Raw genomic sequence first — 27,892 nt, forward strand, 5'->3', positions numbered from 1 at the left:
AACCTGTAATAAGAATTAATCGTGTAATAATTAAATATTAATTTTATACAAGATCATTTACAGTTTTTTCCTTTGTCAAAATTAACAAAAATGTAGAAGATTTAACAAGAAAATTTCAGATCTTCGTATTAACCATGAATATATTTTTAATCATGAAAATTCCTTAGTTTCAAAAGACGAATGTAATAGCATTTTGTAACCAAAGTTAATTTACCATGAATTGCATCTTAGTACTGGTGATTAAGCATACGAAGTTTTGCAGCAAGACTAAATGTCCCTACGAAAAATTTTTTTGTTTGTTTTAAGTCGATTGTATTTTTCATAATTTTTTACAAATTTTGTTGGAAATTACTTAATAAAAATTAATATTGTGTTAATTTAACTAAAAAATCTCTGAAAGAGGAAAATTGTTTCGATCAGCGGTTGAAATAAAAAAAATTCTAAAACAACGTTAAGTCTACACCAATTCACTGCTGCCAGTGAATAATACAAAAAAATTATAAAACCAAGTAAAAACAAACTAGTTAAAACAAATCTGTATAAGAGAAATGCGAAAGAAAATATTAATTGTCAATACTTTTATTTATTTTGATCTTGTGTATATACAACCCACCTACATCTACGAAAATCTGATTGCCAAATGGGTTCTTTTGGATAAGTGGGTTCTTTTGCATATGTCAATGTATTGGTCCGATTTCATCGGTCCATCCACAGGCATAAGTGCCACTGGTCCTTCATGTGTAAAACATCCCCAAAACATTTTTTTGGCTGGTTGTTTGGGAGCTTGTTGCAGGTGTGTTGGCGTAGTAGTCTTCTCATCTGCTGACTTACGAATGTATGTTACTATCGCCCCTTGGACGAAGAAGTGAGTCTCGTCTAACAAAATAACTTTTTTCCACATCTCAACAGTCCATTCTTTATGTTCCTTTGCCCATTGAACTTTTTTGTCTTCATAATCTGTGTCAATAACTGCTTCTTTTTACGTTTCCGAACAATCCTTCCCACTTCCAACAATCTTCTACGAACTGTCATATCAGAAACATTAGTCCCACTGGCTCTCAAATCCCTATTAAGGTTGACAGCTAACCAATCGTGGATTAATTTTGCTTTTTCTTATTAGTAATCGATCATGTGTAGGCATGGTTTTCTTTTACGTCCACATTTTCCTTTTCTCTTTGGAGAGACGGAACCTGTTTTCCCAAATCTTTTCACGATTTCATTCACAGTACCTAACACCGCACTATAGTCCTCACAACACAAAATTTTACACTGGAATATGTAATTACATATATGATCATGAACCTTTTTTCAAGGCCATAGCCTAATCATCAGAGATAGTGTAAAGTAATTTTTATGCTCTTTCCCGTAGTTTGCGAGATAAATGGCCTGGAGTACAAATATTCCAGGAGTATTGTATTAGCTTCAAAAACGTGTACCTCATATAACATCTCCGTATAATACTATCGCCCGTATAACATTAGCTCTGATGGTTAGCCGTATGTCCTTTAAATGTTTTGCTCTTTTCATTGATGGGGATAAAAGTAGGCCATTCCATTTGAAAAAATCGTGCCTACCTTGAAATAAGGTCAAATTCAAGGTCACCATGAGTTGTCCCTTTCCAATTTGAGTAACTTTTGATTAGGTAATGTTTTTGTACTGTGCGTATTTTACGAGATAATCGCCTGGGGCGATTAAAATGAAACGCCTTGAAAAAATGTCCTCAAGGTCATATTGTGATCACATATTTCAATGTAAAATTTTCTTCTATTTTCATTAGTGGGGTCAAAAATAGATCATTCCATTTATGAGTCATCGAGTAATTGTGGGCACTAATATTAAGAAATGTGCACGCGAAGCTGCAAAAAATTAAGTAAAAAGGAATAGGTTGGTACGTCGCCAGTGAAGTAGACTGCTTTCAGGCGATTTTGACCCTACTCATTCAATTCATAAATTCATCATATCTCTACACCAGATTTCGTTATGATTGTTCACATCCCTGTGATAAAATTTGATGTGATGATCAAAACAAAGAATGATGAATTATTTTGTCCATTTTCCACTAGTGAAATTTAATGTTTAAGGTTGTAATATTAGGGGAATTTTATTTTCTTACCTTGGACTACTATTATTTTTTTTTAAAAACTTGTTCCACATGTTTTTGTTTACAGGCTTTCAAATTCATTTTTTAATTACGTATTAGCTTAGTTAGTATGATAATAACGAATTGATTCTTAATTTATTGTTCCGTTAAATCATCGTGATTCTTTACTTTTATTGCTTTTACATTATCTCTTAAATTAATTTATGCGTACTGGGTGAAGTGAATGCTGTGGTATGTATGGAGTTGTACTGAAGAAAACTTTATTACGTGTGCGGAGTTTTATTTAAAAAGGTTCATGAAGGTCAAATAAAGATTAACATTATCGGTTATGAACGATAAGGAATGTTAATTTAGTGTTACAAACTTACGAACTGTTATTAATACATTAAGATGGTTCAACAAGAGAAGCGTGTATTTTTGACCGGAGCATCCGGATTATTAGGGAGAGCAGTTCATTCAACATTTTTGGCAGATGGTTGGATTGTGTATGGTGTTGCATTTTCAAGGTAAGGATGAATTGTTTACATTTTGTTCAACCACAAAAAGAATGTGATTACGTGTATAAGGTAAAACTTTATAAAAGTTTTAATTGGTTCCAAATCTGTAAACATTTTTTTCACTTTATCGGGCTTGCTTATGTCAAATATATGTTTTTAGGCTATTTTTACTGTTTTTCTTTAGAACGGCATAATTTTTGTCCAATTAGTCTGTATAATTTAGTAATTCATTATTTACCAATAATTGCTTTAAAAAGCCCGCATTCTTCTGTTAAGTTAACCAGAATCAATATAAGATCATTTCAGAATATAACCTCATTTCTTAAAATTTTTATTATTTTGAATGATTTTCTTATTTTAGGTAAAGTGTAAGTGCCATAATATCAATTGTGTATGTAAATTAAGAAGACTAAATGTAGACACATTCCCAACAAAAAAAATCATATATGTTCATAATGAACCAGTTTAAATGTAAAGTGGATTACTTCTTCAAGAGGTCACTACCTTTGAAATGCGATGTATCATTGCATCTTAACCACATTATTATTGTATATAATTGTGAAGGAGAAAATTATAATTTATTACATCCTGGGTACCTTTAACATCAAAACAATAGACTGCCACAATGGTTGTGCAAAACCACACTACAAACTGAATGCAGAGTATCGAGTTATGCATATAAAACAATTCTTTTATGCCATAAAATAAATATTTTGCTTCAGAGTCTGCAAATTTCACAGTTCTTATGAAAACTATTGTGTGTGTGTCTTGCCTACACAATATATATATATACACATAAAGCAACTTGTTCTTATTCATCAATGCCTAGCAATAACTACTGAAGATAAACCAATGAAAATTTGTATGTGTGGTCTACAGTGCAAGTGTACACTATGAAAGGATTTTTTGAAATTCTGCTTTTAAAGTATTAAAATTGAGTAAAATGAAATTTGTTATTTTTTTATTAATTATTTTTTTAATGAAGATATCAACTTGATTTTTGGTGTGTGTAATCTTCATGGGAATATAAAAAAAACAATTTTAGATTTTTTAAATTCTGAGTTTAAAAGGGTTAAAATTGATTTTGAATTTTTTTTGAATCTGGCAATTTTTTAAATTTCTTTTTAACAAACGAATATCTTGATTTTTGGTGTGTGTAAATTTCATTTAAATATCTAGAAACTACTAGATTTTTCAAAATTCAACCTTGAAATGGTGACGAAAGGTAAAAAAAAAAATTGAACAATGATTGCAAATTTTTCCCAATTCTGATGATACTAAATGAAATATTCACTAGATTGGGGTTTGTAAATACTCTTCAGATAAATATCCAAAAACCATTCTCTGGTTTTTTAAGGGATGTGACTGTGTATGGTACAGGTCAACCAACACAGTTACGTTACTGTATGTGCGATGCAACTGTGTGCACTTTCCTCTGGTTACTTGACTAAAATATATAAAATAAAAGTAATTAAAAAAAATATAATGAAAAATGAAATACAGTCATTTTTTAATAGTGTTTGTCAAGTAACGCTAAGAATCTGGCAAAACACATATTTACCTGTACTTCGTACAGGTAACTATATATAACTAATATTTTTAAGGTGAAGGCTGGCTGTTTTGAAGCCCACATTCTTAGATGACTCAAAGTTTCATTTTTTGTACTGACCAAACTGTTCTCTGAATAAATTACAGTACATGAATTTTTTTTTATAAATTGAACAGATTTTAATTTTTCATTAATATTCTCATAAGCATGCATTTAATGAATACAGGGGGTTCAAGGAGCAGAGCCCTCTAGCTAGATGGGAAGGGCAAGCAAAGTGAGCTATGACCGGCTAAATATCACCTGACCACGACAGGAAGTTAAGTAACCATAAAGTTTGGTTAAAGCCGTGACGAGGATGCTTTATATATATATAAAATCCTACCAAATTATTTATTAAAAATCTTAAATAATAACCTGATATGTATTTAAGATGCTTTGTATCTTTGAATAATTACCCAATTTTTGTCATTTAAAAAAAAGCCTGGCATTGGCCAATTAATTTCTGTATTCGTGTTCAAATTCTAGTTATAGATTTGAGCAAAGCCACAATGGGAAACAATATTATATGTATAGTATTTTATGGCAAAGATATTTCCCACAAAGATAAAAAAAATAGAGAAGTACATTAGTAAAGAGAAATGTACTTCTCTTTTAGTAGTGGATCTTGTGGTGTTGTTGAGATTTGAAGGGCACCAAACTTTTAATATATCTGTCAGTTCAAAAGTTGAAATTTGGAAACTTTGAGTAAGTTTGACCTGGGTGGGAAACAAAAAATCCCAGCATTCTCATAGTATTGTGTCTATGTTTAAAACCCATATTAAATATTCATTGATATAATACATGGTATAGAATTCTTATGGCATAAGACAGCTGATTTGTTCTTTGGAAAAAAGTGGATGATGAACTGATGATTGGAAACACATAAATTTATAAATTAAAATGTTTCAAGAAATTTTCAACTCTTAGACTGTAAGAGTCTCCTTTGCAGTTAAGAATATACATTCTTATAAATTTAAATACTTTGGATGGAAAAGTGATTAGGTTTTTTCATTTGTCAGTCATACTACTGATTATGACAAAAATTGGTTAAAACTTTTACTTTGGCCTTTATTCAAAATAGAATTATAAGCCTAAGAAGAAAAACTTTTAAATATATTTTTAATTAAGTTATTTATCATTGGCAATTAAAATAAATACAATTATTATTCACTAAGAAATAAATAGTAATTTCCTATTGATACTTGTCTTTAAAAATTGTTTTTAATGATAATTACAAAAAAATTATTATTATTCAATGTGCTGTAAAGAAACAAAATGAAGTGGTCAGTAAAATAAAATTCTCTTAGTATTACTTTATTAAAATACTGTTTTTATTTTTTTTACAGATATTCTTTTTAAAATTGAGTACATTACAGTACTTTATTCTCATGTTTATAAAAAAAACTAACAAAGTTTCTGAAGCAGTTAACAAAATAAGCTTAAACTAGTCTTTAATAAAAGTTTCATCTGAAAATAAAGGTGTACTGTAATCAACTTATGATATTGTATCAGTTGGTTTCTTTTGATTGTTGTAGAGTGAAGGAGGGGTTGCATAAATTGGATTTAACTAATAAAGAAGCTGTTATAAAAGCTATTACTGAATTTAAACCATCTGTGGTTGTACATTCAGCAGCCCAAAGATATCCTGATTTGGTTGAAAAAGATCCTGATTTGGCCACTGTAATTAATGTTGATGCTACTAAATATATCACTGAAGCTGCAGGTAAAATTAGTCAATATGTTATTATTTTAATGTTTGTTATTTGGATGAGCATGATGAATTGGTGGTTTCCTATTTCCAATTGTGAAAGAGGAAGGCTTTCAAACTCATTTTAGAAGAACCTATCGACAATTTTAATTCTGTAAGATGGTGATGCTGTCATAGTAAATCCAGTAAAGAATTTAGATCATTGTACATTTTTGTAATGATGTAAAATCTTTATTGGATCTTTACATCATTGTAAACTTATGATGTAAATTACATTTATGTCTTATAAGGAGAACATGCTGAAATTGTTGGTGCTAAATACAAAAAAAAAACAATATTTTAATGCCATTTTCCAACATTTTAATTTGAACCCAGTAACTTTGACTGCATTTTAGACAAATTAAGATCACAAGTCAGATCTTTAAGTTCTGCTTAAAATTTTTGTCAGATTTGATGCCCTTATCTTGGAAATCTGGATCCTCATCTTCATTACTTAAAAACATCACCATATCCTAATTCATCAACATTTTTTTTTTCTAATCTCCATGTTTCTGGTGGAACTGGAACAGGTAACTCTATTGTGTAAAATAGATCTTATGGCTGAAGAAAGACTAGAATTGTAACAAATTTGTTGAATTTTTTTGTAATGCTCTTGATTTTTGTGGTATAAAAATAATAGTCTCAAAAGTTCCTTAGGTTCTTTCTGTATTATAGAAACACCAAAGGACATACATCATGACTTCCCATTTAACCAACTGCTGGAAAGTTACCCAAGAATTACAGCGGATATGAGAGACTGAAAAGTTGTCCTGATCTATTTTTAATCCAAAATAAGGTTAATATAATTTTTTTAACTAAAGGAGTAATATACATATGTTTTGAGATTTAAAAGTTCACTACTACACAGATGTAGCAAAAAATGTTAGAATAATTTGTACTACTATGAGGGATTATTATATAAAAATCTAACAGTACATAGAAAACAATATGTATGAAGCTTAAAAAAAAAAAACAATGCATGTCTATCAGTAAAAGTAGGAATAAAAGAAAAGATCAAACTCATGTTGGTACTCATATGAAAACCAAAAATGGAACTCATTGTCAGGTGAGGGTATTCCGCAGTAAAAATAGTTATTAAAAATGACTATGTCAATTATGATGTCATTAATAAGGATATTAATTAAATTAATACCCTTTATTAATATTTGAAAACATTATTAAGTCATATTTGGTTTCAGTGTCAATAAATACATAAGAAGTGCATAATTTGTTCCATACAAGCTCTATAAGCTGAGGTTTATGCTAAACATAGATGATCTAAACATTTGTTTATATAGCTCTAATTCAATTTATTCTACAATATGATATTGCAGTTTAGGTTGGTATGTTTTAGTGTCATTCAGATAAACTGATCATTTAAGAAAAATCAATAATAAGAAAATATTGATATACCAGTTTTCAGATCTTATAAATCTTTGATTAAAGATGAGATAGCTATATATTAAAAGCGAAAGCTGATCAGAAAGACATATCATTATCTTCATTCACTTTCTGGAGACAAGTAAAACAATTACTTGGTGATATTGCATCTTTGTTGGATCATCTAAATGAGGAAATAAAACAAATCAACCACATTTGATAAAAAAGAAGGTTCTTTACACTGAGATGGTGCACCAGTTCTGGAACACTATTCTGTTTTAGCAGCAAAACTGTTTGTGTTACTCTGCAAGATTATTCCACATCTCCCTACACCAGATTTAGGACTGCTGTACTGTGCTTTTTCCAGACATGAAGTAGCTTGCTGTCATAAATTTATGTGAAATGATGTCATTGTTACCTTAACATCTGCCTGTTTTCAAATTTGAATAAATCATGTATCTTATAAGGATGGGATTGAAAAACTTTACCATCATTGAACTAAACATATAGACTTGAAAGGAAAAGAAATAAAACAAATTTTTCATGAAAAAGTTGTGTTTTTATTTTTGTACAGATTTATCAAATATTCCCCATAATATAAGCTGATGAATAAAAGCTTGATTAATATCACAGTTGCATTACAAATGTAACCACAGCTACAATTTTTGCTGCTATTATCATTAATATGTTTATATAAATTCCATTTTACTAAAGTTTAATTGCATTTTTTATTTTATGTTTTACAGCTACAGTTGGAAGTCGTGTAATTTATATAAGTACAGATTACGTGTTTGATGGTAAATCTGCTCCGTATTCTATCACTGATAAACCAAATCCAGTTAATTTGTATGGAAAGACTAAGTTACTTGGTGAAGAAGTTACTCTCAGTGTTAGCAAAAGTAAGATAATATAGATTTCTAATACTCTTATTTTAGTTATAATTGATAAGTTTGCAGTTATAACATATATGTATCTAAAAAAACTTTAATGCTTAATCATCAGTTTTATTTTTTTTAATTGCTTCATTTAATTAGCATTTTTGATTTTTTTGTATTCTGTACTGTTTTATATCATCATCCTGCCTTACCTCTTATAGTAATATTGAATACTTAAAATCATGACTTTTCACACTGTGGTATACATTCTTAATCATATTTTTGATTTGGCCTGATACACTTTCTTTCTTTAATGTACTCCACATTTCCTTTCTTGGTATCATATCAAATATAACTCAAATTCATGAAGACTATGTGTAGCTTCCTTTCTATAATCATAATCTTGTCTGTCGCGTCTTGGTGGAAACATGGTCCACTATTTGCTGTTCTCTCCAGAATGGCATTTGTTCACTCTCTAACTTTTCTTTTTTGAGATTATAAGTTAATTACTATATACACGTAGCAAAATATTTTAGAATAATTTATGCAACTATGAGGAATTTTTATACAAATTTCTAACATTACTTTATAAATTTCAGCAGCTTATTGCCTCATCTCCATTCTTCCCTAATCTCAGTTAAACTTTTAAGATACTGATAGCTCCTTTGTCTTTTAAGATTGTTTAATTTTGATTCTTTCCTAGCCTTTTAGTATTGTTTTAATCATTCCTTCTCCTTTCATGGTGTGTCGCAGCCAGTTAGCTTTTCTGTTCTGAATTAATTTCATTTTTCTTCCCTTTGAAGTTCTTTAGTCTTTATTTTTACATAGTCTTTCTCATTTGGCTTCACTTAGTTCTCTGAACCTTATGTTCATTATCAGCAATTGATAACATGCATTGTGGTGGTGCATTGATAACTCAGAACTTCCAGAAGCCTGTATACCGTGCAGTTTTACAGTATTTTAAAATGTCTTTTGTACTTAGTACTCCTTTCCCAAGAGCTTAAGCATAATTGTGATATGGGTAATGTGTTTTTATGGGAATTGATTTCACTCTAAGGTGGTATTACATGTATAAAAATCTTAATTTTATCTAATATTTATTTTTCCATTTCTACTGCATATTTCTACTATTGTAGAATATTTTCCTAATCTGCCATGTCCTCTTACAGACTCACTTGCAGTGTGTATAATTCAATCTTCCTTAATCACAATCTGACTGGTAAAATTTCTTGCTTCTGTTGCCTAAGTTTTTTGTGATGTATCAGAAAATTTCCTTTTTCACTTACAGTGGTGGCTTCCTTTGGGGGATAAACTTTATAACTGGCATTTTCATCCAGTTCTAAATCTATCTCAAGATCCTTGAAACATAATTTTTCAGTTAACTACTTTTATATATTCTAAATGTTAGAAATTAAGGTCTTCTCTCTGTTTTTTCTCCACTCCTGAATACATGGGCTCTATTCAACATCATTTCTCCAGATCCCTTCTTTATCTCACTAACCCTGACGACACTCATCCAAACTTCTTCATTTTGATTGTTTCAAATTTTTACTAATTATAGGTATTATTTTCTGTATTCTAAAGTCCCGACAGGGAGTCTTACTCTTTAAGACTTTGGGGATTGGCGTCCTTATAGACCTAGTCTATGCAGCTGTTCTTCCTACTGCACCCTGATCTGCTGAACTCTACATTATATACACACACTACATCAAGAACACTAGACAAATTACAACATATACACTTACACAGCAACACAACACCTTACACTGTTTCTTCTTACTCTTACAGTTGGTGGTGTTATGACACCTTATGAAATGCAACTGTAATCAAAGGTGGAAACTATCGTGCCGATGGGTGGATAGCTGTACATAATGAGTCTTGAACGATGTCCTCTGAGTCACTGGGTGGATCCAGTTGTATGAAGCCCTAGCTCCAGTACCTGCATGCTCTACTGGAATGGTCTGTTATATATTGCTGATACTTGTGGATACCATATGTCAATCCCAATGAATATTCCTTCGGTGGTTGTTGATCCACCTGAAAAAACTAACAAACCCAGGAGTTGTAAGAGATTTCAATTGAATTTGTCAATTGAAAAGATTTAGCTAGTAGTGAGGAACAAACATTACAGAGGGAGTGAAATTTTCCTGTGTAATGTTTGTTGCTGTGAGATACAGCAAGGAAGGTAAATTGTTTGGTAAGATTTCTCCCTTTCTGATAAATAAGTGCGTTGTAACAGCTTGTGAGTCTCCGAATCCATTAAAAAGATCAGGAATGGTGCCCTTCTTGTTGAAGTAAACGATGAAAACTATGCTGAAACTGCTAGCCCTTAATACAGGGCGAGATGTAGTAGTAATGGAGCCCCATATGATGCAAAATTTCAGCAAGGGAGTTATCTTTTGTCGTGTCGTGGCTGATGTTGTGTTATCTCAAATTACAGATGAGTTGTCAGTGCAGAGGATTATAAGAAGGGAGAATAATGTTGATGTACCAATACCAACATCCTTGCTAATGCTAACCTTTTCTAGTCCAACTGTTCCTGATAGAATAAAAGTAAATTATTTTTCTATCCAAATACGACCATATATACCTAACCTCAGACGCTGCTTCCAGGATTTTGGCTACAAAAAATAGTTGCATAAAAGAACAAGTTTGTGTATGTTGCAGTTGTATGGTACATATCACATGCACTGAGATAGAAAAATGTGCAAATTGTAAAGGTCAACACTCCATAAGGTCTTGAGAATGCCCCATTAACAAAGCAGAAAAAGCTTATTTGGAGATCTGTACTGAACAGAAACTTCCCTTTCCTGTGGCTGGATGGGAATACAGAAAGTTCCTTAGCATGAGTAATCCTGTACAACCGGGTATAAGTTTTGTTCAGGCTCTCTCTTCTAACAATTTGCAAAAAGTGAATGAATCTGGATCTTGCAAAGAATTGACCAAATTGGTAAAAACTTTATCAAACCAAGTAAAGTACCTCGCAGCTGCTATTGTAGCATTGAGTAATGGTAAGAAGGTAATTTCGGCTAGAAAAACCGATGGTGTATTATTTAAATCTACCTCGGTCCTTGCACCATCACAAAAAATTCCTGCTACACCAATTACAAGCAAACAACCAACATCCAAAAGTTGTCAAAACTTTTGCATCTTCGTATGCAAAAGTATGGTATCATCTTCGTCCTTTCAGGCTTTCTAGTCCCCTCTACCATCTTGAGGTTTCTATGAGGATATGGTGGTGGATGAAGTCCCCAAAGAAGCAAAGCACTTCTTAATGTTCATTAAATCTAAAAAGAAAAGTTGGATAGTATTTGATAAGTAAGCTACATGTAGAGTTTTTATATGTAACAGTAAAAAGTATTTTTTATGGCCACAAATATTGTTCAATGGAATGTTGGCACCCTCTGTTTCTGCTTAAGGATATTGAAATCCTAATAAAGGAAAAAATCCTTTAATACTGTGTCTGCAGGAGACTCACCTCCATCCCCAGGATGATGTATCCTTTTGTGGATACGTATATGTCTGCAAAAGATGCGACTGTCAAACTGAGGCAGAGGATGTGAAGGTGTGGCTGTTTTCAAGAAGGAAATCGTAATAGCTAGTGTTCTGCTAGCAACAAACATCCCTGCAGTCTCAATGAAAATATTGACACCATTCAAAATGAATATTTGCAACTTATATCTTCCTCTAAATTTTGATATCAGCGAGGATAATCTGTCCAGTCTGTTTTCCCAGATTCCTTTACCTTCTCTAATATTTGGTGATATCAATGCCCATCACTATTCATGGGGTTCATTGTCATGTCCTTCCCGAGGCACTATAGTTGATTGACTGAGGCAGAACTTAGATCTCTGTTTATTGAACAATGGGATCGTTCAATAAACTTCAGTAACCAACATTTTTGTGCACCAATTTATCCTTGTGTTCAGCAGCCTTACTCCCACGTCTTTACCAGATGCATTTCCAAAAATTTCTTCAGAAGCGATCATAGACCAGTTTTAATCATAGCCAGTAATAGTGATTTTCCTTAGAGTCAGCATCGCAGATGGGTGGATCAGAAAGCAGTCTGGACCAAATACAAGGATTCCTTTAGCCAATATGACAACAGTAGTAGTACAATCCATTGATTTGCCAAGTTTACACACCTGATATGTGATAGCGCAAATGAATTTATTCCCTCAGCATTAGGAAAGCCAAGGAGACCCTGCGTTTCCTGGTGGGATGAGGACTGTAGGAATGCACTGTAGGGATCGGTGTAGGGCTTTACACAATTTCAGTCGAAGACCTATGACTGAATTGTTCTACACCTTCCACAATGCAAGGGCTGTTTGCCGTCAAGTATTTTGTTGTGCTAACTGGAAATCGTTGATGAATTATGTAAATACCATTTCTCAGGCAACTCCATCATCAGTTGTTTGGAGAAAGGTTTGGGCCTTGTGTGGATCAGTACAGTCACTGCAGCCAATTGGACTGGAAAGGACCGGAATTCTCGTTACCACCCCAATTGATATGGCAAACATGTTTGTCAGGTTGTTTATGTCAATTTCACACATATCATTGTACTATTTTGAGTTTGTGAGGTATAAGTTGCAGATAGAAAATATCTCGTTTGTGATTGGAGACTCGCAAAATGAATTAAACATATCCTTTTTTTTAATGAGTTAAGTTATACTTTGAATAATTCTTGTGACACTTCCCCTCAAAATGATAATGCCAGGCATAGTATGTTATCACACCTCTAGATACTGCATTATGACATCTTTTGTATAGAATATTTTCTGACCAGGTGTTTCCAGATTTCTTGGCCAGTATACTGTGCAAGATGATGGAATGAATGGTGGACTTTTATTTGGTGTGGTACTTTAAGAGAAACATTCTAATTGCCCCTGAACAATGTGGTTGTTCAGACAATGCAAGAGAATCTCCTTGCATTCATCAGGGATTTCCTCAATAATCAGTCTATTCGAGTTCAAGTTGGAATGACAATAACTGAAAGTTGGACACTAGAAAATGGAGTATCACAAGGAAGTTCCTAAGTGTTATTTTGTTTTCCATAACCATAAATACTATAACAAACTGTGTTCAAAAACCTGTTATGTGTTCATTGTTTGTAGATGATTTTTCTATTTACGTTGCATATAGAACTTTGGCTACTCCCAAGAGGATACTTCAAAGCAGTGAACTGCTTCTAAGCAGGTTATTGCCTGCTTAGAATCATATGTAAATCGACTGGATTCATATTTTCCCTGGAAAAAATAAAGTTCATTTGCTTTTTCTGGTTGAAGGAACTGACCCTCAAGTGTTAAAACCAGTTAAAACATGCACGCGGGTTTGATTTCTAGGATTGTGGTTTAACAAATGACTTATGTGGGTAACACATTTAAAGGAGCTGAAGATAAAATATCTAAAAATGTTTGACATGCTGAGTGTTCTGTCTAATACTTGTTCGGGAGCCGACTGAATATGCATGTTATGCTACTACCGAGCTCTGTTCTGTTCCTGCCTGACTATGGCTTATTCATTTGCACAGGCTACCGCTCCGAAGATGTTTGATGCAGTTCACTTTTCATTCATCCGTCCGGCTACAGGTGTGTTTTGTTCAAGCTCTGTGTTAAGTCTACTAGTGAAAATTAGTGAACCATCTCTTAAAAAAAAAAAAAAAAATAGGTGAAACCAAATTATCTGCTCATATTTAGCTTACATTAGAGTGTAACTAAATCATCCTACTCTTGCTACAGTGTTCTCCAACCCACACCTTAATCAATATCAGGAATATCCGGGATTTACTGATCCGTTAGGCATCAGAGCTTACCACCTCTTCTTAGCTCTAAATATACAATTACTTTCAGTACTCCTGTTTCATTACTCAACATTATTCTCCCTCCTTGGCAGCCTTCTCATCTTAATTACTGCTTTAGTCTTAACCAATATAAAAAATAGGACATGAATCCAGTTATCTTACTAAACAAATTTTTTAATATTGTAAATAGTGTGAATCCAGATGCTATATAGTCTATGCAGACAACTTTAGACATGATAATTCTGTTAGTTGTGCTTTTGTATTTGGCAGTAGGACGTATGTTTGGCCTTCCCAGTGTTGCCAGTGCTTTTTTGTTGTGGAACTGTTTGTGGTTATCAAGGCCTTAAATATACTTAGCCCAACATTCCGACACGTACTTGTCTGTTCAGATTCCATGAGTATTTAAAAGTCATTAATGATATATATGCAAGATACCCTGTTGTCTGTCATATATAGTCTATCATCTCTGAAATGACTCAACAGAATACAACTGTGAACTTCTGCTGGATCCCCAGTAATATTGGAATTGCAGGCAATGAGCAGGTTGATCATGTGGCAAAAGAGGCTTGTTCACAGCCTCCTTTCACTAAATGTGTTGTTTTGAATGAACTTGTCTGCGTAAAACATTTTTGAAGTACAGAGTTTGATTAACATACTTGGTCTACAGTGTTAAATGTATATTTCTTGAAGGTAATAAAATTCTCTTTTCAGACATTTATTTTATGCAGTATAAATAAATTAGTATTTATTATCTAGATAAAGAATGAAATATTTTGCCCATTTGCAATCTGAAGTAACAGCTTGTAAATATATATTTTCTCTTTTTGTTGTTACCATAATGGAAGTCAAACAGAAATGATTAAATTTAAAATTCTAATATTGAAGACAAAATTGCTGTCATGTAGAATCATGTATGAAAACAACTATGTTGTACCCTACATTGGTGTACAGATTTGCCAATGTCAGATTTAGAGGAAGTCCTCTATTTGGATTTGTTGCCACTGGACCAATAACAACCCACGTAGCGAGATATAACTATTCAGTGAAGGTAGGGAGATAGGATAATTGAAATGAACTAGAATAAATGAACAATGTTTGGAATATGGAATATATATATATATATATATATATATGGAATATATCTCTACTAATTGATAAAAATGTGAAACAATCAAGGAGATGAAGATATTTACAACTAGTTTGCTGAGGGTTAATGAGACGAAGGGGATCTGGAGAAAAGATTTTGAAAAGGTGAATCCTGTGACTTTTGCTTTTATCTTCCAAAAATAAATACTACTTATAAAATAAATTAATGTAAATGGATGTTTCAAAAAATACTACTAAAATAACCTAAATACACTGCAAAAAAAAATGTATAGTAATTGTAATCGTATGCATATCTGAATTATTGTATTCAATAAATGACCTATTATGACTCCTATCAAAATATTTGTTTACTGGTAGAGAAAAGAATATTTACCAACAGAAAGTAATATTCAATAGGTTGTAAACTTATAGTTGTATTCAGTAATAAACTTCTCTTTTGCCTAAAAATTTCAAGATTTGTCTAAAAAAAACGTTGAATTTTCAAAAATTATACTGTATTACAATTATTTGGTAAAATATAATATTTTATATTATTTATTACTTATATATATAAATTGAGATGTTTTTATGTTATGTATGGAAATTATTATTTTAATAAAAATACACTACTGCTTTTCAATTCTTTATCTGAGGTGTGATAAGAAAATAATAATTTTTTAATTGCACATGCTGTATCTTGTCAATTGAGTTCTTTTTTTTCTATATTGGTAGTACTGAAATGACACATACGTTAATTTTCATTCAGCTGTAATAATTTGTGTTTGGTGAGTGATAGAGAAAGAGTATTTTACTGTGTTTGAACATTTTTATGTTTGGTTAAATGTTGGATTAGAGAATTTGTCTGAAATTTTGCATTAAAAAGGAATTGAGTGCAGTGAAATGTTAAAGAAGGCCTGCCCAATGATACTACGTCACAGCCATGAGATTTTGAATGGTACAAATGCTTTCAATAAGGCCAAGAAGACATCAAATTTGATGTGGGGTTTGGACGTCCTAGCACTTCAGTCATTGATGTAAATGTCAAAAAAGATAAAAGAGATTGTGGTTGCTAATCTCAGAATCACCATTAGAGATAAAAGATGTGCTAGCAATTTTTACTAATGATTTGAACATGAAATGGGTGGCAGCCAATTTGTTCCAAAACTGCAAAATTTTCAACAAAAACCATTGCATAACCATAGCTGAACAAATGGTTACCGACATCGTTGATGATCCAGACTTGCTTAAACACATTATAAGTAGTGACGAAACATTGGTATATGGCTCAAAATTTGTGACAAAGGCTCATTTGTCCCAATGGAAGTTTTCTGAGGAGCCAAGACCAAAAGAAGTACATCAAGTCCAGTCAAATGTGGAAATCCTTTTAACCGTTTTCTTCAACCACAATTGAATTGTTCATGAATTACTATCACAAGGTCATACAGTCAATAAGGAGTACTATCTACAACTTTTAAATAGTTTGCATGAGGCAATCTGGAGAAAATGACCCAAACTTTGGAGACAACTCGTAGATTTTGCATCACAACAATGCACCGGCTCACACCACTTTGCTTATCCATTAGTTCTTGGCAAAACATAATATTGTTGTGATCCTGCATCCACCCATTCTCCATACATGGCTCCCTGTGACTTTTTCTTATTTCTCAGACTTAAAAGGACACTCAAGGAACAATGTTTTTCAGCAGTAGATGAGATATGGGGAAATTACAAGCCAATATGCAAAGAGATGTTTCACTAGTGTTTTCGAAACTGGAAGCTAAACGAATATTAATGTTGGCATAAATGTATAACATCGCAGAGGGGGGATTACTTTGAAGGAGTCAGGATAGACATTGCAAGATTGAATAAATACATTCAGAGAAGATTCTTGTTACTTTTAATCAAATGCTTTTATTTTATCAAAACTTTATTTTAATCAAATTCTTGTTACTTTTTAATCAAACCTAATGTATTTGCTCATGAATGTTCGCATAGCAATTACTAATTTCATCAGATGAGTTTATCTTTAAATGTAGGGAGGAAACATCTTTCTCTTAAATAAAGCTAATTATCTGTTATTAGTGTTGCATCTGTTTTTTTTTTAAATTAGAGCTAATGATTTTACTGCTTATTTAATTATAATTTAAATTAAATTGTTAGTTTTCTTTGGTCCAGTTATTATTGTCGGGTTTTAATTGTTGATTATTAATTTCCAACATTAAAACCCAAGAACTGTTGGGCCGATTAGAATAGTTCTTTATCAAAATTTTTACCAGTTTAAATATAAATAGGTTTTAGGTGTAAATTATCCAGGAATTTAGGTGTAAATTATCTGTTTTAAAAACTTAAAACAGAGAGCGTATCGTATTTTACTGCCTCATCTTTCATATGTTAATATTTTTAGTTGCCGACTAAAATTATGTTTATAATAACAAGTGATCCCAGCTAATAGAATTTAGAGAAAGACTGACTTATTGTGGTATTTCAAAAGATCTTCAGTCTAGTGTTTATGTTTTGCACTTAAAACTAATGTTTTATATTAATATTTTTTAGCAATTCTAGTTTAATTGAGTAACAGTTGATTTAATTTATTACAAAAGAATAAGTATAAAATAAAAGTTAAGTTTGTAATAGATTAAAACAAAAAGTGATTTTATATATTCACTTGTTCTGAATAAAAGAAGTGTTAATATAATAAGTAAAGTGAAACAGAGAATTCAAAATAAAATATCCTGCATCAGCGTAATAAACATTTGAAGAGTAGTGCTCAGTAAGAAAGAATATACATTTGAGCTTCACATAAGTTTAGGATTTCCAGTATTTGTTGTGTAAAAACTTCATCTTTATTTAAACATTGAGGTATTTTGAACTGAAGAATTTTTTAATAATGTTAATTGATGGTTACATAACTTTTTAATCATCTGTATGTTACATAACATTTTTATAAATAATGTTATACTTATTAAATTATATATCAGGTGATGTTATTGAATGTAGTTATGGATTTGTAGTAAAGGGCATAACTAGTGCTCTCCTTATATCATTTATAAAATCTGAAATACTAGAGGTTATATCAGCCTGTTAGATTATATCCAAAAAATGCTCATTATTGTTTTTTTTTTTTCTATAGGTAACATTGTATTAAGAGTACCAGTATTATATGGACCTGTAGAGAAATTGTCTGAAAGTGCTGTCACTGTACTGTTAGAACCTCTTCTAAATAAATCAAAAACTAGTAAAATATCAAATTATGAACGTAGACGGCCATCACATGTTAATGATATTGCATCAATTTGCCTGAAGTTATCTACAGGAATAATTCAGGTAGTTGTACTTACATTTTTATTTTTGAACTTTTCAACATTATCCACAAATTTTATGTGAAATTTTGCATTTCTGCATCTTGAAGCATATAGAATTCTGAGTGTAGTATAATAGTAATTATTCATTTATTTTTACAATACAGTTTTATTCATAAAGGGTTACCTGTTTAATCTTATAACTATAAACCTATGTTATATATATATATATATATATATATATATATATATTTATAAACCACCAGAACAAACACATATATAAAGCAAGTGTGCTCTTATCTTCAATCTAATAAGGCCTTTTTAAATCCTTTAGATTCATCATCAGTTATTAAAAATACTATTCTTAACATTAGCATTGAGGTACTTTGTCAACCATGTTATGCCTGATTAAAATTCCATTGTACAGGCCTACCAATTTAACAGATCATCCTGCTCAAAATTTACCTTTACCAAATTTTTACCATTTTACCAAAATGTAGCCGGACGGAAAATGTTGCTACGTTCCATAGCTAAAATGTTAATTCATTTTATACTGGTGATCACAGAGACTGCCTCTCTTAAGACAGTTCTGTAGCCTCTGACAACAGCTAACAATAGAAGACGCTGGGCGTCTTCTATTGCAAAATGTCCCTATAACATTGAAATTGTAAACGATGAGCCCAGATGTGTGCAGCATACAATATTATGGCCTTGCATACACCTTTGTAAAGAATACACATGGCACAATAATTCAACCCCCAATCAGGATTGATTACTCTACGAACACCAAAGAAGGCATCAATAGCCTTCCTTGCAACAAACTGATGGTGCTCCCTGAATTGAAGCTTCTCATCAAGGATGACACTCGAATATTTCTGAATGGTGACATACCTAATCGGAAGGCTGCCCATCATGACCTGCGTAGTATAACTCCAGTAAAAACACAAGAAAAAAGGAAAATTCATGTTCGTTACTAAAATATGGCCAAATGCGTTAGAAATCACAGCTATGAAACAAGTGAGCCATCCAATTGCTGTAAAAAATGTTTTAATATTGTTGATGATAAAAAAGAAAAGAAATTATTAATAATTTTAACAGATGTTAGACAGAAATGAAGAAAATAGATATTTAGTAGGCCTAATTACAATTAATCCAGCTTGAAGAAGGCCTAAAAAAGATGAAATGAATGCTACTCTTTACACAAATTTTTATGTTTATAAGCCCACTGTTAAAAATGAAACTGGAAATTACAAGGATGTCATTTGCCATAAAGCATTCTTGGACATTTATGGAATAACAAATAGACACCTATATTATTGAAATCACATCTTTCAGGATATGTTGCTATTATTGATGATCATACAGATAAAAGTAAAGATAACAGCAAAAATTATCAGATGATACAAAAGATAATAATAATAATAATAAGTCATATTGCATCAGTTAAAGGTGAAAAATTATAGTTTAAAAAGATTAAACAATTACTTATTTGCCTAACACTCTTTGTATTAGTAAAATGTATAAAATGTTTTTAGAAAAGCATCCTGATATAAAAACTTCTAAAGAAACATACAGGAAAATGTAAATAACATCTAATTTAAAATTCAGATATCCTTGTTCCGATACCTGTAGCAGGTGTATGTAAAAAAGAAAAAAGGATGCTATTACTTCAGATTAAAAAACAAACTCTATATTCTGGAAGAGTCACTAAAAGCTTTAGAAATTGAAAATAAAATTAATTTGCTTAGGGCACAGAATTGGTGTGATCAGAAGAAAAAACCAAACTTTGCAACTAGAAAATTCAATAATGTGGCAGCCATAACAATAAATTCTTGTAGAAATTTACTGATGACAAATATAACTAATAGAATATTATCCAGTGATGTTTATTATAAAAGACAACTAATCTTTTTAAGCATCAATATAACAGTTTTATCCAATAGTGCTACTTCTACATGTACTCCGAATTCATTGTAAAGAATGGCTCAAATGAAGTGACATCTTTTCTATATTATTTTTTTTAAACTGTCTGTGTAAAGATATTAAAAATTTAAATATTTTTTGTAGTTTCTGTGCAGGGCAGCAAAAGAATTTTACTTTCATATATTTACATTTTATGGTTCATAAGATAAAAAGGTTCAATGAAATCACAGTTTCCAGAAAGAGGACACAGTTATAATGAATGTGATAAAAACTTCAGTTTAATTAACCAACATAACTGGACAGAAATACCAAGAGATTGGTTAATGTAATTCAGTATTACTAGAATTAATTCTCCATTTATCATTATAGAATTTAACCAAGATGTGATTTTTGGATTTGTTAGTTTCTTTTTAAATAAATTAAAACTTTACCATTTAAACTAAAACTTTGAATGTATTCAAACTTCAACCAGCATAACCATACCATAAATGTGAAAAAAAAACATGCACACTAGCCTATTTCAAAATTGGATAATTTGTAAAATTAAAAATTAAAATTAATTTAAATTGGATAATTTCACAAAGAAAAATGATGAAACATTACAATGCTACAAATGATAAGATTCCAATATCAAAAGAGAAGTACAATGACTTGAAAAATTTGAAAAAAATTATCTAAAAAATCAAAACTCATTACTACATTTTTAAGGAAATTTGATACACGATGAACATTATTATTATTATTAGTATATTAGTCTTTTTACTACTACATACCATTTTTATAAAAAAAAAAGATTAATTTTTCATTTTTTGTACTATAATATTTGTCACAGTAATCATTTTTGTAACTAACAGTAAAAATTAATGTTAATGACACGTTTAATAATATTATACATTCACTTTATTATAAAATGAAGACTTATGACTTACTGACTATTTAAAAATGTCATATTAATAGAATAATAAATAACAACCAGAAGTCTTCAAAATTTTAAATATGTTTCTTGAACATTCTGGTGAATTGGAAATTGAACATTTTTGGGTTGTGGTCTTCACCTATACAGGATGTTTCTAAAATGGTGAGCTGGCTATACTTTTTTGATTCTACTTGTAAAAATAAACAAAAAATATCCTTAGGAAAAATGGCAACAACTTCTTCGTTCTCTCCTTGTTTGCCGTATTGTTATTTTTATATAAAAATTTATATCTCAAGTTCGGATAATCTTAAATCGGATCTATTAATCGTCTTGCTAATAAAGTTTTAAAATTACCAAAAAATTAGGACTTAAATACCTTTGCAAATTACAAAATTTCAGCCATGTTTATTTTTCAATCTGTTATATCTCCGTAAATATTAGTTTTATCAAAATTTATGTTATTTTCTAAAATATTAAGCCTTTTATTTTGAACAAAATGATATTATATTTTTTTAAATTGGTTAACAAGTTGCTGAGTTATGGCAGAAAATTGATATAATTTTGTCTGTTTTCATGTCCTCCACTTTATGTTCAATTCAATTAAATATTTTTTTTAATTTCTTGTTAATTCTAGTATTGTAAATTAGTATCAAATTAAGTAGTAATTTTTTCACAATGATAGACCTAATAATTAAAAAAATAAAACAACTACCTGTGATAATCTTACATTAATTATTGTAGAACATTTGATGTAATTAAACAGTTTTTTTTTTTGTTTTCAGTCATTTGACTGGTTTGATGCAGCTCTCCAAGATTCCCAATCTAGTGCTAGTCGTTTCATTTCAGTATACCCTCTACATCCTACATCCCCAACAATTTGTTTTACATACTCCAAACGTGGCCTGCCTACACAATTTTTCCCTTCTACCTGTCCTTCCAATATTAAAGCGATTATTCCAGGATGCCTTAGTATGTGGCCTATAAGTCTGTCTCTTCTTTTAACTATATTTTTCCAAATGCTTCTTTCTTCATCTATTTGCCGCAATACCTCTTCATTTGTCACTTTATCCACCCATCTGATTTTTAACATTCTCCTATAGCACCACATTTCAAAAGCTTCTAATCTTTTCTTCTCAGATACTCCGATTGTCCAAGTTTCACTTCCATATAAAGCGACACTCCAAACATACACTTTCAAAAATCTTTTCCTGACATTTAAATTAATTTTTGATGTAAACAAATTATATTTCTTACTGAAGGCTCGTTTAGCTTGTGCTATTCGGCATTTTATATCGCTCCTGCTTCGTCCATCTTTAGTAATTCTACTTCCCAAATAACAAAATTCTTCTACCTCCATAATCTTTTCTCCTCCTATTTTCACATTCAGTGGTCCATCTTTGTTATTTCTACTACATTTCATTACTTTTGTTTTGTTCTTGTTTATTTTCATGCGATAGTTCTTGCGTAGGACTTCATCTATGTAGTTCATTGTTTCTTCTAAATCCTTTTTACTCTCGGCTAGAATTACTATATCATCAGCAAATCGTAGCATCTTTATCTTTTCACCTTGTACTGTTACTCCGAATCTAAATTGTTCTTTAACATCATTAACTGCTAGTTCCATGTAAAGATTAAAAAGTAACGGAGACAGGGAACATCCTTGTCGGACTCCCTTTCTTATTTCGGTTTCTTTCTTATGTTCTTCAATTGTTACTGTTGCTGTTTGGTTCCTGTACATGTTAGCAATTGTTCTTCTATCTCTGTATTTGAACCCTAATTTGTTTAAAATGCTGAACATTTTATTCCAGTCTATGTTATCGAATCGAATGCCTTTTCTATGTCTATAAACGCCAAGTATGTTGGTTTGTTTTTCTTTAATCTTCCTTCTACTATTAATCTAAGGCCTAAAATTGCTTCCCTTGTCCCTATACTTTTCCTGAAACCAAATTGGTCTTCTCCTAACACTTCCTCCACTCTCCTCTCAATTCTTCTGTATAGAATTCTAGTTAAGATTTTTGATGCATGACTAGTTAAACTAATTTCTGTATTCTTCACTTTTATCTGCCCCTGCTTTCTTTGGTATCATTACTATAACAGTTTTTTTGAAGTCCGACGGAAATTCCCCTTTTTCATAAATATTACACACCAGTTTGTATAATCTATCAATCGCTTCCTCACCTGCACTGCACAGTAATTCTACAGGTATTCCGTCTATTCCAGGAGCCTTTCTGCCATTTAAATCTTTTAATGCTCTCTTAAATTCAGATCTCAGTATTGTTTCTCCCATTTCATCCTCCTCAACTTCCTCTATAACACCATTTTCTAATTCATTTCCTCCATATAACTCTTCAATATATTCCACCCATCTATCGACTTTACCTTTCGTATTATATATTGGTGTACCATCTTTGCTTAACACATTATTAGATTTTAATTTATGTACCCCAAAATTTTCCTTAACTTTCCTGTATGCTCCGTCTATTTTACCAATGTTCATTTCTCTTTCCACTTCTGAACACTTTTCTTTAATCCACTCTTCTTTCGCCAGTTTGCACTTCCTGTTTATAGTTTTTCTTAATTGCCGATAGTTCCTTTTACTTTCTTCATCACTAGCATCTTATATTTTCTACGTTCATCCATCAGCTGCAATATATCGTCTGAAACCCAAGGTTTTCTACCAGTTCTCTTTATTCCGCCTAAGTTTGCTTCTGCTGATTTAAGAATTTCCTTTTTAACATTCTCCCATTCTTCTTCTACATTTTCTACCTTATCTTTTTTACTCAGACCTCTTGCGATGTCCTCCTCAAAAATCTTCTTTACCTCCTCTTCCTCTAGCTTCTCTAAATTCCACCGATTCATCTGACACCTTTTCTTCAGGTTTTTAAACCCCAATCTACATTTCATTATCACCAAATTATGGTCGCTATCAATGTCTGCTCCAGGGTAAGTTTTGCAGTCAACGAGTTGATTTCTAAATCTTTGCTTAACCATGATATAATCTATCTGATACCTTGCAGTATCGCCTGGCTTTTTCCAAGTGTATATTCTTCTATTATGATTTTTAAATTGGGTGTTGGCAATTACTAAATTATACTTCGTGTAAAACTCTATAAGTCGGTCCCCTCTTTCATTCCTTTTGCCCAGCTCGTATTCACCCACTATATTTCCTTCCTTGCCTTTTCCAATGCTTGCATTCCAATCTCCAACTATTATTAAATTTTCATCTCCTTTTACGTGTTTAATTGCTTCATCAATCTCTTCGTATACACACTCTACCTCATCATCATCATGGGCGCTTGTAGGCATATAGACGTTAACAATAGTTATCGGTTTAGGTTTTGATTTATCCTTATTACAATGATTCTATCGCTACGCGTCTTGAAATACTCCACTCTCCTCCCTATCTTCTTGTTCATCACGAAACCTACTCCTGCCTGCCCATTGTTTGACGCTGAGTTAATTACTCATAGTCACCTGCCCAAAAGTCGGCTTCCTCTTCCCACCGAACCTCACTAATTCCTACTATATCCACCTTTACTCTATCCATTTTCCTTTTTAAATTTTCTACCCTACCAACCTTTTTTAAGCTTCTAACATTCCACACTCCGACTCTTAGAATGTTATTTTTTACTTTTCTGGTGACCCCTTCCTTAGTAGTCCCCACCCGGAGATCCGAACGGGGGACTATTCTACCTCCGTAATATTTTACCAAGGAAGGCGCCTCCATTATTGGGTCTTAGTCTGGCTCTCAACAGATACCTCTCCGATTAAACAGTTAACAATTGTTAAAAGTTATCAAAGATGTTCAAAGTGTCCACAATTAGAAATTACACAAGTCTCCAGTCTTTTTCTGAGAGACTGCCTTAACTGATTAAAAACTCTGGGATTATTCCTAATTTCTTGATATTTATTTTGGATCCTTTGTTGAAGATCCTTAATGTTGAGTTGAATAAACTATGTTTCAGTGGGCCCACAGGTAGAAGTCAAGAGGATTTAAGTCAGGTGATTAGGCAGACCAGGGTACTGGCCCTCCGTGGCCTATTCATTTTTAGGTGAGCTCTATTGAGGTGAAACCACATATTTCATCCTACTTGAAGTAGGTCTTCCAAAAAATGGTGGAAGATTTTCCATGAAATGAACAAAATAATTTTCTCCATTTAAACGATTTGATAGCATGACAGGACCAAAAGATAGTCATTAAAAATACCTGCCCATATATTCAGGGAAAATCTTTGTTGAAAGCTACTTTGGAAAGTACCATGAGGATTCTTCTCATCCCCAGATATGCTGGTTGTAGTAGTTTTTAACACCATTCCTGTTGAAAGAAGCTTCATTTTTATGTTGTTAACATGATCAACAGTAGTAGTAGCTGTGCAAAATTATTCAAAAGTGAAAATTAATATCAGTTGTATTATTATTTAATATTAAAGCTTAGTGTGAGAAAATTATAGACCTAATAATTTAAAAAAGGCTTTTATTTTGCATTAATAATATTATATACACTAAAGTATATATATATACACTAAACTATATATATATATATACAGAATGTTAATCAGAGTTTCAGTGGCCTTTAAAATCATGCGTCACAAATTTAGTTTTCTCCTGTAGTGAAAGAATATTTTTAAAACATTGCCTAAGTTTAGGCTCATAAATTCATATGTTTAATAAAAAGCATTAATTTTAAAGTATTAACTTGCAGTATGTCGAAGTTATGTCTGTAGTTTCTGTGTTGTGTGAGTAAATGGTTCGTGGTTTTTTACAATATTTCATTTGAATATGTACCTCACATGCAATCTAGACATAGTTATGAACATGTCACCAGGTGTAGCTAGTTCATAGTATTTTGTGACAGTCTGTCAAGTGGAATTGCTTAGTGTTGTTCATAAGGTACTCCATGTCAATTTTTCTTGGTGTTTGTTAAGCATGTTCTGAAGTTTTTGTGATGGTTGATCATAACGTGCAGAGTCCGTAAATTTTTTTTCCTCTTAGAGAAAATGGCTGCTGAAACAGTAGTGATGTTTCGCTACTAAAATCTTTTAAAGAGGCAGGTTTCTTCCCCTATAAGGTTGGGATTTCAAATTATATGAAATGTCGGTTAAAGACCAAATCTGGCCAATCTTCCACAATTAGGAATGATGAAAATCTTTGAAAAACTTTGCAATTCAGTTTAAATAGATATCATCAAAATATTGAAGAGATTTCTATGTCTTGGAGTTTTGCCAAATTACATTTTAACACAAAAAGTAACTAATTAGAAAAGAAGAAATAGTGATAAGAATTGTTAATGCAGTTGTAATTATAAATAACAGTTCTGATTCATTAAAGAGAGCCATCCAAGGAATTTTAAATCTAGCAGATTATTGTGTTAATAGTGAAGGAGGACATTTAAACAATTATTGTAGTAATAATTGTATAATGTATCTTTATTTTTCTGTTTTTATTTCTACATATTTTCCATTATTGAAATGCTTTCTGTCTAGTTCAAAATTATAATACAGTATTATTCTGCCACATTTCAGTTTGTTTTGTTTTTTAGTAAAAGTAACATTTCTTAAACTCTTTTTCATGTTCAGTTGATGTAATATATTTTTGTTGTCTGTTTGTTAAGTGACCGGATCTATTGTGTTTAACAACTCATTTTGGAAGTAATGAGGAGGAAGTAAATATGTTCATCATCTGTTGTGTTTAATAGTCTTAACCCAGAAAAGAATTGTAATGTTAACTGTGAAATTTGTTTCATTGTATTATGTGTTAAATTTGTGTTTGTATTATGTGATTCTCCTTGCTATACTATTTTATAGAAATTCTGTGAAATAAGGATGCTATTACAAAATGTAAAAATTAATTAAATTTTCTATTAATTTTAGGGAGATGATTTAAAAGGTATCTTTCACTGGTGCGGTTCAGAAGAATTTACTAAGTATGATATTGTTATTAAAATTGCTAAGCTGTTTGGAATTGCACATGATCATATACAAATGGATAACAGTTCTGGGTCATCCAGTACTAGCAGACCTTACAATACAGCTTTAGATACTTCAAGACTAATAAAAATGGGTTATAACCAGCACACATTATTTGATGTTGGAATTACAGAAGTGCTCAAACCTTGGATAAATAAGTAATTTAAAAACGTGTATGTGCTAAAATTACTTGGGTTCTAAAATTTTATTTTTTTTTAATTTGTCGATTTAGATAGTACATCAGGGAAATACTTACAGATTATATATAATCTTTGTAAAGCATTGTAATTTATACTGGTAATCTGAGTTTCATGACTGTAATAATTACAATACAATTATTGTGTTAATTGGTGATGAGCAAATAAAGTAATCTTTCAGTATGGTCTACAAATATAAATTTTATTAATTTTCTTATTACATTATTACCTGATTTCTTACAAACAAATTTCTAAAATATTGTATTCCAGGTGTTATCTTCAATTGTATTTTGCAATAGTTGGCTATATATTTTTGTATTGCAGCATGTTATCTTATTAATTTGAAAAGTAAACAATAATGGTTTTTTTTTTTAATTTTCCATCTTTTTTGTTCATTCGTAATGAAATAATTTTTTCTTATATCTACCTTACTTTTTATTATTTATTTGCTGGGCATTTCTCCCACCATCACCCCATTCGGTTGCCCTAAACCATAAGACCGAATGTCTGTGCCACA

General features: G+C 31.3%; 1 protein-coding gene across 1 annotated transcript; it reads left to right on the forward strand.

Annotated features, from left to right (window-relative positions):
• The first annotated feature begins 2,157 nt into the window (after positions 1-2,157).
• Positions 2,158-27,575, forward strand: LOC142324931 (methionine adenosyltransferase 2 subunit beta-like). Its single transcript, XM_075366075.1, has 5 exons — positions 2,158-2,607; positions 5,722-5,909; positions 8,060-8,212; positions 18,205-18,398; positions 27,083-27,575. Exons 1-5 carry the CDS (start codon positions 2,492-2,494, stop codon positions 27,338-27,340), a joined length of 909 nt encoding a protein of 302 aa, XP_075222190.1. The 5' UTR covers positions 2,158-2,491; the 3' UTR covers positions 27,341-27,575.
• The last annotated feature ends 317 nt before the right edge of the window (positions 27,576-27,892 follow it).

This window comes from Lycorma delicatula, chromosome 5 (assembly GCF_047948215.1).
Source record: "Lycorma delicatula isolate Av1 chromosome 5, ASM4794821v1, whole genome shotgun sequence".
Lineage (NCBI taxonomy): Eukaryota > Metazoa > Arthropoda > Insecta > Hemiptera > Fulgoridae > Lycorma > Lycorma delicatula.

Coding starts and splice junctions, on each gene's coding strand:
- LOC142324931 (XM_075366075.1), top strand. CDS start 2,492: ATGGTTCAACAAGAGAAGCGTGTATTTTTGACCGGAGCATCCGGATTA. Junction 2,608..5,721: donor TATGGTGTTGCATTTTCAAG/GTAAGGATGAAT, acceptor TGATTGTTGTAG/AGTGAAGGAGGGGTTGCATA. Junction 8,213..18,204: donor TACTCTCAGTGTTAGCAAAA/GTAAGATAATAT, acceptor TTTTTTCTATAG/GTAACATTGTATTAAGAGTA.